This window comes from Chiloscyllium plagiosum, unplaced genomic scaffold, assembly GCF_037043375.1.
Source record: "Chiloscyllium plagiosum isolate Xiang-an unplaced genomic scaffold, Cpla_swu_hap1 HiC_scaffold_26, whole genome shotgun sequence".
Classification (NCBI taxonomy): Eukaryota; Metazoa; Chordata; class Chondrichthyes; order Orectolobiformes; family Hemiscylliidae; genus Chiloscyllium; species Chiloscyllium plagiosum.
The window spans coordinates 41,788,878-41,801,370 of NW_028270164.1; the positions used below are offsets into that span (position 1 = coordinate 41,788,878).

Consider the following 12,493-nt stretch of genomic DNA (forward strand, 5'->3'; position numbering starts at 1 on the left):
GGGTTTCCTCATTTCCCCTCCTCTACCTCACTCCAGTTTCAACCTTCCAGCTCAGCACCATCCCCATGACCTGTCCTATCTGCCCATCTTCCTTTCCACCTATCCGCTTCACCCTCCTCTCTGACCTATCACCTCCATTCCCACTCCCATTGACCTATTGTACTCTATGTTACTTTCTCCCCACCCCCACCCTCCTCTCTGACCTATCACCACCATCCCCACCCCAATTCACCTATTGTACTCTATGCTACTTTCTCCCCACCCCCACCCCCCTCTCATTTATCTCTCTACCCTGCAGGCACCCTGCCTCTATTCCTGATGAAGGGCTTTTGCCCGAAACGTCGATTTTCCTGCTCCTCGGATGTTGCCTGACCTGCGGTGCTTTTCCAGCACCACTCTAATCTAGACTCTGGTTTCCAGCATCTGCAGTCCTTGTTTTTACCAGGTATATATTTGTCAGTCCTATCCAGCTTCTGAATGATAGGTAACAAGTGTAAATTGTGAAGGGGGAGTCAGGATTTAGGACTGAGTTGAGGAGGAACTTATTCACCGAAAGGGTTGTGAATCTATGCAATTTCCTGCCCAGTGAAGCAGTTGAGGCTACCTCATTGAACGTTTTTAAGGCAAAGATAGATAGATTTTTGAACAGTAAAGGAATGAAGGATTATGGTGTATGGGAGGTAAGTGGAGCTGAGTTCACAAAAAGATCAGCCGTAATCTTATTGAATGGTGGAGCAGGCTTGAGGGTCCAGGTGGTCTATTCCTGTTCCTATTTTTTATGTACAAGAATATCAAGTAATTACAATATAAGTGTGTTCTGTTACACAGCCCTGATGTGCTTGCAATGTGGTTCAGATTCCCACCCAGGTGAGATGCAGGTATCCTTTCATAGACAATCCAGCTTACAGAGATATGATGGCATGTTGCCAACTAGCCGCCTCCTAAACATACAACACGAAACTCTGTTGATAATGAACTGCTGCATTTCTCAGGATAAGGTCTGTTTCTATAGTCTCATAGACACATCATCATAACACAGATATGATGGGGAATAGAACCATAATCAGAGTATGAACATCTAACGTGTCCCAAAATGAACAGAATTCAGAACTCCCTTATGTCAGGACAGAATAGTTCAGATGTACCAAACTGTCATTCATAAAACATCCCACATCCTCAGTTCCCTGTGTGACTGAGTTTTCATTCCAGCTCTTCCTAGAACAATGTGAAATCTGACAGCATCCACCTACCTCCACAGTGCGTCAGGCCATACAATGTGTAACCTTTGTGGCAAAAGCATTCGAAGCTGCCAGGGGAGTTCACACAGATGTGATCACATGTTCTGTCAAAGGAGCATTCGTCAATATCTAAAAACAAAAATGAGAGATAGATCATGGTACTGCAGATATTTACCCTGGACTCATCTAACTTGTGGAACATCTCAAACCATTCGAAACGACTGGAGCACAATCCAAATCTCCCAGGCTGCAATAATCTATATGTAAACAATCAGAAAAACACAGCAGACTAAATATGATGTGCATGCATAACCAAAAACTGCAGATGGGAATTAATATTGATTCAAAGGTGTAAAACCAACCACTTGGTCTTTGAAGAAAGTTATGCAATATGGTTGCAGGGTGCTGCAGGAGATATAAAGTGACACAAAGACTCAAGTTGCATTTCTGTTGGCAATTCTTAAAATATCTGCTAAAGAACTCACCTACACCTGCTTCTCATATAAACTCAAGGACCCATCCCTTACCTTCACAAAGTCCAAGCCTGATTTTTCCAGTACATCTCCCATGGCTTCACGCCAACCTCAAAGAGCAGATTTACCAGAATAAATGAAGGGTCAGTGATGCATAAAGCAGTCAAATAGTCTCTGACTCATTGGGTTACAAGTTGCAGATCCAGTATGGGCGCAATTTCAAAATCATGGTGCCTGGTCACCTTGGATCCTGAGACTGGTTTATCATTTTTAAAGGGAGTATGGGAAGGAAAGGAAAACCCATTTGCCTCCAATTGAAAGTCCATTGAGTTCCTTAATGGGCAAGTTAAAGAGATTATCCAGTGCAGAGAGGAATTTTCAAACCATATTTTGGCAAATCCAAATAATCTGCTGAATGTCAATGCACAGCTGTCAAGCACACCACAAGGCCAAGTAAAGTTTATTTTGTGTTTAAGTTCAAACTGTTTCTTATGGATCTACTTGAGTTGGCACCAGGACTTGGCCTTCACATTTCCTTTAACCTCCGTCGGTGATGCTGCCTGGTTCTCTTTGGATTGGCAGCAACATCCCTCACCAGCCAGGCAGTTGCACTAATTGGGCCCACCATCTGGCCAATATGAGCACTAACATTTACAAAAAGCACTGTGAGAGTGGTGCAGCTGAGGCACAGAGTCCAGACATGAAATTATTCCATGTGTCAGTTTCCCGAGCTCACTGAATATTCAGCCCCGTCTCTTACAGCAAGAGATAAGGTCGGTTACAAAACCTCACCACTACAGAAAAACAAACATTTTTCATTCATGTTTCATGGAATATAGACAGCAGTAGCTGGGCCAGCCTTTACTGCCCATCCCTAATTTCCCTTTAGAAAGTGCCAGTGAATTGCCTTCTTGAACCACTGCTATTCACGTGGCTTGGGTACACTCAAGAGTAAGGTGGTTTTGCAGGGTTGACAATGTGTGTACCTGTAGGTTTACTATTTTTTAATCAGACTTTGTAGCAGTTAGACATACTGAGTGGTTTGCCTTGCCATATCTGAGGGCAGTGTTGGGGTGGCACGGTGGCTCAGTGGTTAGCACTGCTACCTCACAGCGCCAGGGACCCAGGTTCGATTCCAGCCTCGGGCACATTGTCCCTGTGTCTGTGTGGGTTTCCTCCAGGTGCTCTGGTTTCTTCTCACAGTTACAAACATGTGCAGGTCAGGTGAATTGGCCATGCTAAACTGCCTATGGCGTTAGGTGCATTAGTCAGAGGGAAATGGGTCTGGGTGGGTGATTCTTCAGAGGGTTGGTGCGGACATATTGGGCCAAATGGCCTGTTTCCACACTGTAGGGAATCTAATCTAATCTAATCTAATCTAAAGCATGGTGCTGGAAAAGGCACAGCAAAGCAGGCAGCATCTGAGGAGCGAGAGAGTCGGTGTTTCGGGCATAACCCTTTTTCAGGACTCCAGAGGGCAGTTAAGTGTTACCCACATTAATGTGGACCTGGAGTCAAAGCGAGGCCAGACAAGGTGACAATGGCGGATTCACCATTTCTAAAGGACCAAAGGACCTTATAAATTAACAAGTCTTAAACTTGAATTTTTCTGAGTAGCAAATGCCCTAAAACTTATAGAGAATCTTAAACTGGCCTTTTGTACTCTCCCATACGAACTGTTTCCTTCCACGTATTTACAAACAGCTGTTGATGTGATTGTACAGGGATCAGTTAAGCCTCATCAAGTCAGAAGCAAGGGAAAATCCAAGGGAATTTTGGAACCTAGACCCATTCCAGGAATGGGACTGGAATAGTCAGGGACACCACACTCAAATCTGTTCTCTGTCTTGTCAGCTATCTAAGAAATATAAGTTCTTATGGGATCTACTGAACTCTCCATTGTTGGCTGCCTTTTCCTGCAGGTAGGACCTATTTAAGACAATGCCCTTACCCGATACTAGATCATATCTGGCAATGGTCAAGAGAATTGTTGAAGAATTGACTAATTGCAATCAACTCTGATTACAGCTGTACCTTTATGAAGTGTACATTGGTTGAAATAACCATGCTGTCACTAAAACTAACATTTAGAAGTATGCTCACAAAGATGTAGTATAAAAGGGCAACCCAAGTTCCAGCCTTGGCTCAGTTGTAGCTCTCTCGTCTTTGAGTCTGAGGTTATGGATTCAAGCTCTACCCCAGCAACCAAGACTATGATGCCTCAGTAGTGAAGGAGTACTGCACTGTGGGATATGCCAGTAAATGAATGAAGTATTGAACTTAGGTCTTCACTGGTAGATGTAGAAGATTCTTCAACACTATTGAAAAAAAACACTGGCGCATTCTGTGTCCTGACCATTACTAAAATAGGTTATTTGGTCATAATTTTATGGCTGTTTGTGGGTCCCTGCAGAGAACAAATTGGCTGCTGCAATTCCCCAATTTATCAGAGACCATATTTGATGAAAATATACATCACTGGCAGCAAAGTCTGGTGTTGTGAATGGTGCTCATAAGAATAGAAGTTAATTCTTCCATTGTCATCACTAATTGGTTAGAAACATCACAGCACTTTTGCACACATTATCCTGAAACCATTGCTGTTCCTTTGAAAAACCAATCTGCCTCCAGTTCTGGATTGGGCTGGTTTCAGTGCTGCATACAGAAGTTGTTTGAATCTGATGCGAAGTCAACTAAAACTGGGCTGAGTTCCACACACACTGTAGAGGATTATTCAGTGGGACATTTTGATGCGGATTGCTTACAAGAGTATTTTGTCATCCCGTTTATTTGCTTTTATCTTTGATTTTTCTTCACTGCTCTCCTATCCCTTGACATCTTGCAATCATGGTGAATCAATGAGTCATGAACCCTCACTCACATTGTTGTCGAGTCAGAGTGGCTGCGGTTAACACCCAGACTAATTCTTGCTTGTATTAGAGTGCCCAAACACAGCATGTGTCTCACCTCTCAAAGGGCATCCTTGGTCTCACTACATTTGGTTTTCTTGCCATGAATCCCTATGCTATCATGCTGTAAAAGTGTGCAAACATTAAACATTTCCAATCATTGGGTTTGCATGGGTAAAGACAGGGAGATGCATGAGTGGGTCACAGCACATGTAAATATACTGTGTGCTCACAGGTAGGCTGTGTGAATGTGTGGCAGCAGCAGTTGGTAGGAGCAGTATTACCACAACCTGGCTTCAGTTGTTGGTGGCAGGAACTGTGCACTCCGATTTCAAATATTCCTTGCCACAGTTGGCAGGGTCTTAATGGTTAAGCAGGGAAACAGATTGGCAATCATCTGCCAGTTTCGACCCTCCTTCTTACAATATTATTATTGGCAACAGGAACAAAAATTGACAAGACACTTCTGCCAGAATTCAGCTTGATTAACCAGGAATGCTATTGAGCGCATCCGTGTGTATGTGGGTACACACGTGTTTGGGTATGTATGCTTATATATCTCGGTGTGTATGTGAGTTGTGTACATGTAGACAGGGTGGTTAAGAAGGTGTTTAGCATGCTTGCCTTCGTTGCTCAGACTATTGAGTATAGGATTTGGGATGTTGAGGTTGTACAGGACATTAGGGCAGCCTCTTCTGGATACCTTGTGCAGGTCTGGTCGCTCTGTTACAGGAAAGATATTATTAAACTGGAGAGGGTTCAAAAAAGATTTACCAGGATGTTGCCGGAAATAGAAGGTTTGAGTTATAAGGAGAGGCTGTATAAGCTGGGACTTTTTCCACGGGAGCATAGAAAGTTGGGGAGTGACCTTATAGCAGTTTATAAGATCATGAGGGGTGTAGATAAGGTGAATGGCAGGTGTCTTTTCCCAAGGGCGGGGGAATTTCAAGACTGGGGGCATATCTTTAAGGTGACAGGAGAAAAATTTAAGAAGGACACGAGGGGCAACATTTTTACACAGGAAGTGGTTCATGTGTGAAATGAGCTTCCAGAGAAAGTGATGCCTAGGTACAATTACAACATTTAAAAGACATCTGAATAAGTACATGAATAGGAAAGGTTGGGAAGGATATGGGCCAGGAGCAGGGAGATGGGACTGGTTTAGTTTGGGATTATGGACTGGTTGGACTGAAGGGTCTGTTTCTGTGCTGTATGACTTGATGACTCTTGGGTTTGCGTGTGCACTTGTGTCTGTTTATGTGCACCTGTGTGTATATGAGTGTTTACGTGTGTCTGTTTGTGCCTATGTGGTGCTCGTGTGCACACTGTGTGGAGAATATTATAATTTCATTCAACTACTCAATGCAGGACTTTGAACAAATCACCCGCCACAGCATTCAAATTACTGAGTGGCCGTAACAGTAAAAAAAGTAATACTTTGGTAATAAAGTTAAGGACTGCATTTAAATTGAGGTCAAGTTGACATTTAAATTTTCTCTCTCTGGAGTGAGAAGGATGTTGAAGTGAAATAGGCTGGAGACAATTCAAGTCACATTCTTAGTGGGTATGAATCACAAAGCAGAAGGGTCCATAATCTGAAATAAACTGACCATCCAGCTCAGAAATACCACAATGATACTGAATGTGGAAAATGTTCCTTCTAGAAAAGTAAAGGAAAGTAAAAGTAAATTACTTGAATGGCCTGAAACATAGTGTTGGAGTAGAGAAGCAAATGCATCTAACTTAGTATTGCTTGATGCTGATAATGGGTAGCTATATATTGTACACATACACAAATTTGGCTTTATTTCATGCTAAATACCCAGCTTTGGCTGCTGGCCAATTTCTTTCAAGGTTGAACAATGGTAAATCTGCTGCCACCAGTCCTTCTCAAGATATGATGCTGATATAAGTTTGATCCATGTTTAGATTTGGGTTGATACAGTGTCGCTGGCTTTAATGGAGCAGAACGTGTGTTTCATCCCCCGGCATGTACTCAGATTACAAGAGGGCACTGGCTTTCATTTAATCCATCTGTTTTCCTATATAAAAGACTGTAATGATGTATTATATTGTGGAAGTGTAATGACTATCAATATTAATGAGAACCACAGAACAATCATATGGGAGTTGAGTTTAATGAAATGTCACTGCTGACATTTTCAAAATGTTTTACACGGTTTTGATTACTTTTATTTTCCTTTTTACCCCTTAAATACACACTGCGTTCAAAACTTTAATGCAATTACAGTGAATATTTTACTTCCTTGTCAGCAGGGTGGAACTTTCCATGAAAAGCTGGCTAACCACAAAAATGTCACGCCGCTGCTAAACCAACAAACTCTTGTCCACAAGTGCAGTTGGCTGAAGTTAAAATAGAAACCATGAGATAGTTGGTTCCTGCCGTCACAGTCCGAGTACAGGGGGAAACAGCTACGGCCATGATCTGGACTTGGTATAGACCTCTTTATATTAAAAATATCTGAAGCTCAAAGGAAGAGAATGGTGGGTTATGAACAGCAAAACATACAAACATAGAAAATAGAAGCAGGAATGGGCCATTCAGCCCTTCAGAACTGCTCCACCATTCAATATGATCACGGTTGATCATCAAACTCAGAACCCTGTTCCCCACTTCTCCCCATACCCTTTGATCCCTTTAGCCTCAAGGACTATATAATTCAATGTTTTGTCCTCAACTGCTTTCTGTGGCAGAGGATTCCATGGGCTCCCCACTCTGGTAATATCACCTCACCTCAATAGTAAATGGCCTCACCCATATCCTTAAACTGTGATTGGATCCCCCAACCATCAGGAGCATCCTTCTCACATTTATCCTGTCCAGTCCTATTAGAATTTTATAGGTTTCTAAGAGATTTCCCAAAAGTTGGAAATTTCACATGGGAAAAGACTAGGAACTGACTGTATTGTAAAAGAGAAGACATTTTTCAGCAATGTTGTAACATTGTTCAGCATTGATGGCTAGGTGGTGTGGCAAAATGGTTTGAGCTGGAGAAATCTTTGGAGCAGCCGTGATTATGGTACTGTACAATACCAGTCTCATTTTAGCCATTAAATGCTCAGAAATTCTTGTTTCTTTTAATGAACAATTGGCTGGGATGAAAGAACAACACAATACTCAAAAGTCTTACATGTTAAATGTTTATAATGAGCTGTAGAATGATTGGAGAGAGAATATCTTTGAAATAGTTACTTCGGGAGTCTTGAGGAGTTTGAGGAAATGGAACAGCTCCTGTGATTACTAATGTAGATGGCTAATGAGTCTTTGTGGTTGTGGGAGGTGAAGAAGTAGAATGGCAAATCAAGTTCACTGTATCAAAAAGTGGATTTGTTCTTATTCTTAAATTCAACAGTGAAAGGAAGTAAACCATTCGTTCTAACCGTGTTGAAGTTTCAAATGCAGCACTCATTCAAAATATCTGAAAAAGGTCTTTAGTTATTTCATGATGGGTTTTAATGAGTTGCTGCATCCCTTGCTCGAATTGCCGGGCTACAAACTCAGTGAACGATCCTCACTACATGCTGGAAATACTGTGCCTATCATTACTGGTAATTCACCACCACTGGAATGGAAGACAGTCTATGGAAGCCAGTCTACCCAGCGTTCATGGTGTTTATGAAAATCCTCTATTTAAACATCAAACCCTATGATTTCACTGCTGTGCTTAACAGCAGAAGGTGAAAATAGTCTTAACTCCATAGCCATGGGAGTCACAGTTAGAGAAAAAAATATCAGACAACAGAGAGGGAAATAAGGGGTAAAAGAAAAATATATTAAAGAGTGGGAAAAGAGTGGGAATCAGTAGAATCACAACTGAAATTCTCATACTCCCAGGGCAGGTTAAGGATTCAAAACTAATCAGCCAGTACTCCAACCCCCACTATGGTCCAATGCTATCTTCCAGAAAATATGCATGTGTAGAATTTGAGTGATGGCCCCCAATATCTGCGGTCACATTGATGCTTCGACTCTTATGTATAGAATATATGATTCTAAACACAGTGAAGGAAGGTGAAGAATAAATTATTTGAAAAATATGGCACATTGGAACAGTTTGGAACATATTGTCTTAAATTAGTTCCAGCTCCACCATGTAAACTGAGTCGTAGAGTTAATGTTTGGTGTTTTTGTAAGATAAGGATCTCAGTTATATCAGTGTAGACAAAGTAGAGTCAGAGAACACAGAAATACATTCTGGTTTGATTACAGTTTGAGATAACACATGTTTCCCCTTGAAGCCCATATATCTCCCAACGAAGTGTTTACAGCACACATACAATGAAATAACTCGAGGCATACAGTATGTGGACTGATCCTGTGTGCTGCTTGATTGATTTGCATGATGACAATTATTCAATGCGATATAACAGACCATAGACTATTTAGCTCCTTATTAATGTGAGACAGTCAAGTACTCAACCTCCAGAAATCCTGCCTAGGCTAGAATAGCTCTTCTGCATTTTTCTCCCAATGGGTAATTGCCTTTCCCCCTACACTGTCTTCCCTCCACCTGGTATGTGGCCCAGTGTCAGCTCAGTGGGCAAGAGATTGATGGTGCATCTAGACCAACATCAGCACAGCCAGCCACATTGAAACGAGAAGGTGACATGCTTCAATCCATATGAAGGGATAGCATTGGCACAGGAAAAAAATCCCCTGCCCATTCATCTGACTAGACCCAAACGTCTTTCTAACCTGAACAGCCCTGACGGCAATGCGCAAGCTCATGGGGTGGTGGTGGTGTAGTGGTAATGCCATGGGAGTAAATGCCCAGATCAATGCCCTGCAGTAATGGGTTCAAGTCGCACCATAGGAGCTGGTGTGATTCATTATTCTAATGAATAAATCTGGAATATAAAGCTAGTTGATGAAATGGTGGCTGTGAGACCTACCACATAAGGGTTTCTATATTAGAATCCCTACAGTATGGAAACAGGCCATTTGGCCCAAGTTCACATGACCCTCCAAAGAGTAACCCATTCCCCTAACACTACAGGCAATTTAGCACAACCAATTCACCCGACCTGGTACTGTGAGACAACAGTGCTAACCACTGAGCTACCATTCTACCCACTGCTTCAATCCTTCACTAATATCCTTCTGGGGAATGAAATCTGCTGACCTTTCCTGTTCTGGCCGACACACGATTCCTGATTCACAGCAGGTCAAATCTGCACTGAGGACGAAGCAAGATTTACATTCGTACTACAATATATTTCCCACAACAGTGGCTACACTTCGAAAGTGTTTCATTGGCTATGAAACACTGCAGGCCAAGGTGGTGACAGGCTGAGTAGGGTTGGCCTGTGATCTTGAATTTAGCAGAATTTCAGGGTGACTTGGATGGACACGCAGAAGATCCTGAAGGGATTTGACAGGGTATGATAGTATTATATACAGAGATTGTGCCCTGGCTGTGAGAATATAGACATTGTGGCATAGAATCAGGGTAAGAGGTTGAGACTACAGGATGGAGGTGAAGAGAAACCCCAAATTGGTGGCTGTGAAACTCTGTAATACTCTAACCCGGTGGTTTTTCAATGCTCCTTTGTTCAATATATTTAAGGATGAGGTAGACAGATTTTTGATTTCTTGAGTAGATCAAAGAATATGTGGGATGAGTGGAAAAACACATTGAGGCAGAAGATCAGTCATGATCGTGTTTAATGGTGAAGCATGCTGGATGAACCATCCAGCTTGTATTTCTTATGATCTTACTCAGTTGCTGCTGGCCGTGAAAGATGCTATATAAATGCAGGTTTTGCTTTTTTTTCTAAAAACACCTCAGGATGTTCCAAAGTGCTTTATAGCCACTGTCACTGTTATAGTGCGGAATATGTGGATACCAATTTGTGCACAGGAGAAAGTGAGGACTGCTGATGTTGGGGATTAGAGTTGAAACGTGTCACACTGGATAAGCATAGCAGATCAGGCAGCATCCGAGGAGCAGTAGAGTCAACATTTTGGGCATGAGCCCTTCATCACATTCCTGATGAAGGGCTTATGCCCGAAACGTCGATTCTCCTGCTCCTCAGATGCTACCTGACCTGCTGTGTTTTTCCAGCACCACACATTTAGACACCAATTTGTGTACAGCAAGCTCCTATAAACAAGTTGATTTCAACTGATGTTGGTTGAAAGGTAAATATTGCAGGGTAGTTGATAGAAGGCTGGCTTAGCCCATGGAAGCCCTATTCTTTTTTAAAAAGCTTATATCAGGAATTTTTTCAGAAAGCAAATAGATATGCGTATCTCACGTGCTAACCAACAAGATTGCATTTCCATGTTTCCAATACAGGTTACTCCCAGTTTACTAAGCAAAGAAAAAAGACTTTACAGTAAGCTGACACTGTGAATACTTCGAATACGATATTCTCCCAAGAATAGTTCTAATAGTTTGCACAGATTCACAGAACATGAGGTTAACAACCCGTTCTGTTTAGACTCTGCTGCAATGACTCATGACAAACACTATTATCGAATCTGCACCTCAGAATAAGCTGCAGGGTCTTTAAAGGCAGCGCCCGATAGGACAAGGCAGTGATATCGTATTACAGCGCTGCATGCCGATATATGAACCAAGCAAATTAACCCGTAAGGCCAGATGTGCCACTGGCTTATTTTGCTGTTTTAATTATCCCAACGATCCCAATGCAAAGAGCTGCCAAAAATGGAGTGTTCTGGACTGGCACATTTCAAGGTCCAGTAATAGGTGCTGAAAGATGCCCTAAGTCTTCACAGCCAATGCAAAGGTTCAATGGGGAAAGGCCGGTGGCTCAGTCCATTTGCCATTGTACACCCACTGTGTTAAACCCCATGGGCTGGATGTTGACATAGAATGAAGATTGTAAATATAGTTTGTTATTGTAAGTGTAGTGAGGCATTTCAGAGAGTCACATACTGCACTAAGATTGATTAATTTGGTTCACCTCAGATAAAAGCAAAATATTGCAGTTGCTAGAAATCCGAAACAAACAGAGAATGCTAGAGAAACTCAGCAGGTCTGGTAACGTCTGTGGAGACAGAAACTGAGTTAAAGTTACCTTCTGCAGAAGGACAGTCATACTAATCTCGCTTGACTTCATGCACCTTTGGACTTTTATATATAGAACCTTGACTTTTTTTTTTATAAGATATACTTTTGGTAAAGAATTGATGGAATTATTCTAAAAAAGATACTCAAGAAAGAGCTGCCCTAAATGGTTCAATGTCACAGAAATTCTGGGGCACACAGACCAGCAGATGAAATGTGTCACGGGACAGAATCCTTCTGACGACAGAGTTTCCTGCCTTGTCACTCGACATATTGATCAAGAATTAGAATCCCTACAGTGTGGTAACAGGCCCTTCAGCCCAACAAGTCCACACCGACCCATTTTGCTACCCTATATTTACCCCTAATTAATAACCTGCCCTATAGGCAATTTAGCATGCCCAATTCACCAACTGCACATTTTTGGATTGTGGGGGGAAACCTGAGCATCTGGAGGAAACCCATGTACTCACGGGGAGTATGTGCAAACTCCACACAGACAGTCACCCGAGGCTAGAATCGAACCTGGGTCCCTGGTGCTTGAGGCAGCAGTGCTAACCAATGAGCCACCGTGCTGCCCAGACCGGGGATGGTCCACCCCCAGGCAAGTTATTGGTTGGAGGCGGGTGTTCTATTGCTCACTCAGGCAGACACCTTGTCTCAGAGAGTTGTGGACAATCTGACTGTTTGGTTGTTCTTTAGTTCCAACAGCGCTACTAGGAGTTGTGGCAACTGCGGGGACTGCAAGCTGTTCCCAGAGGGAAGTCTCGTGCCTTTTGTCAACATGGAGAGAGAAGGTTGAGGGGGTTAGGTGGGTT

The 12,493-nt window shown here is 42.4% G+C and overlaps 1 protein-coding gene across 1 annotated transcript in view; it reads right to left on the reverse strand.

The window, feature by feature from the left end:
• The window catches only part of LOC122563262 (signal peptide, CUB and EGF-like domain-containing protein 3), a 367,101-nt gene that overhangs the window by 82,368 nt on the left and 272,240 nt on the right, over positions 1 to 12,493 (reverse strand). The window contains exon 9 of the mRNA XM_043716904.2: positions 1,251 to 1,367. Within this exon, the coding sequence (XP_043572839.1) occupies positions 1,251 to 1,367 (117 nt within the window). The remainder of the gene's footprint in view (positions 1 to 1,250; positions 1,368 to 12,493) is intronic.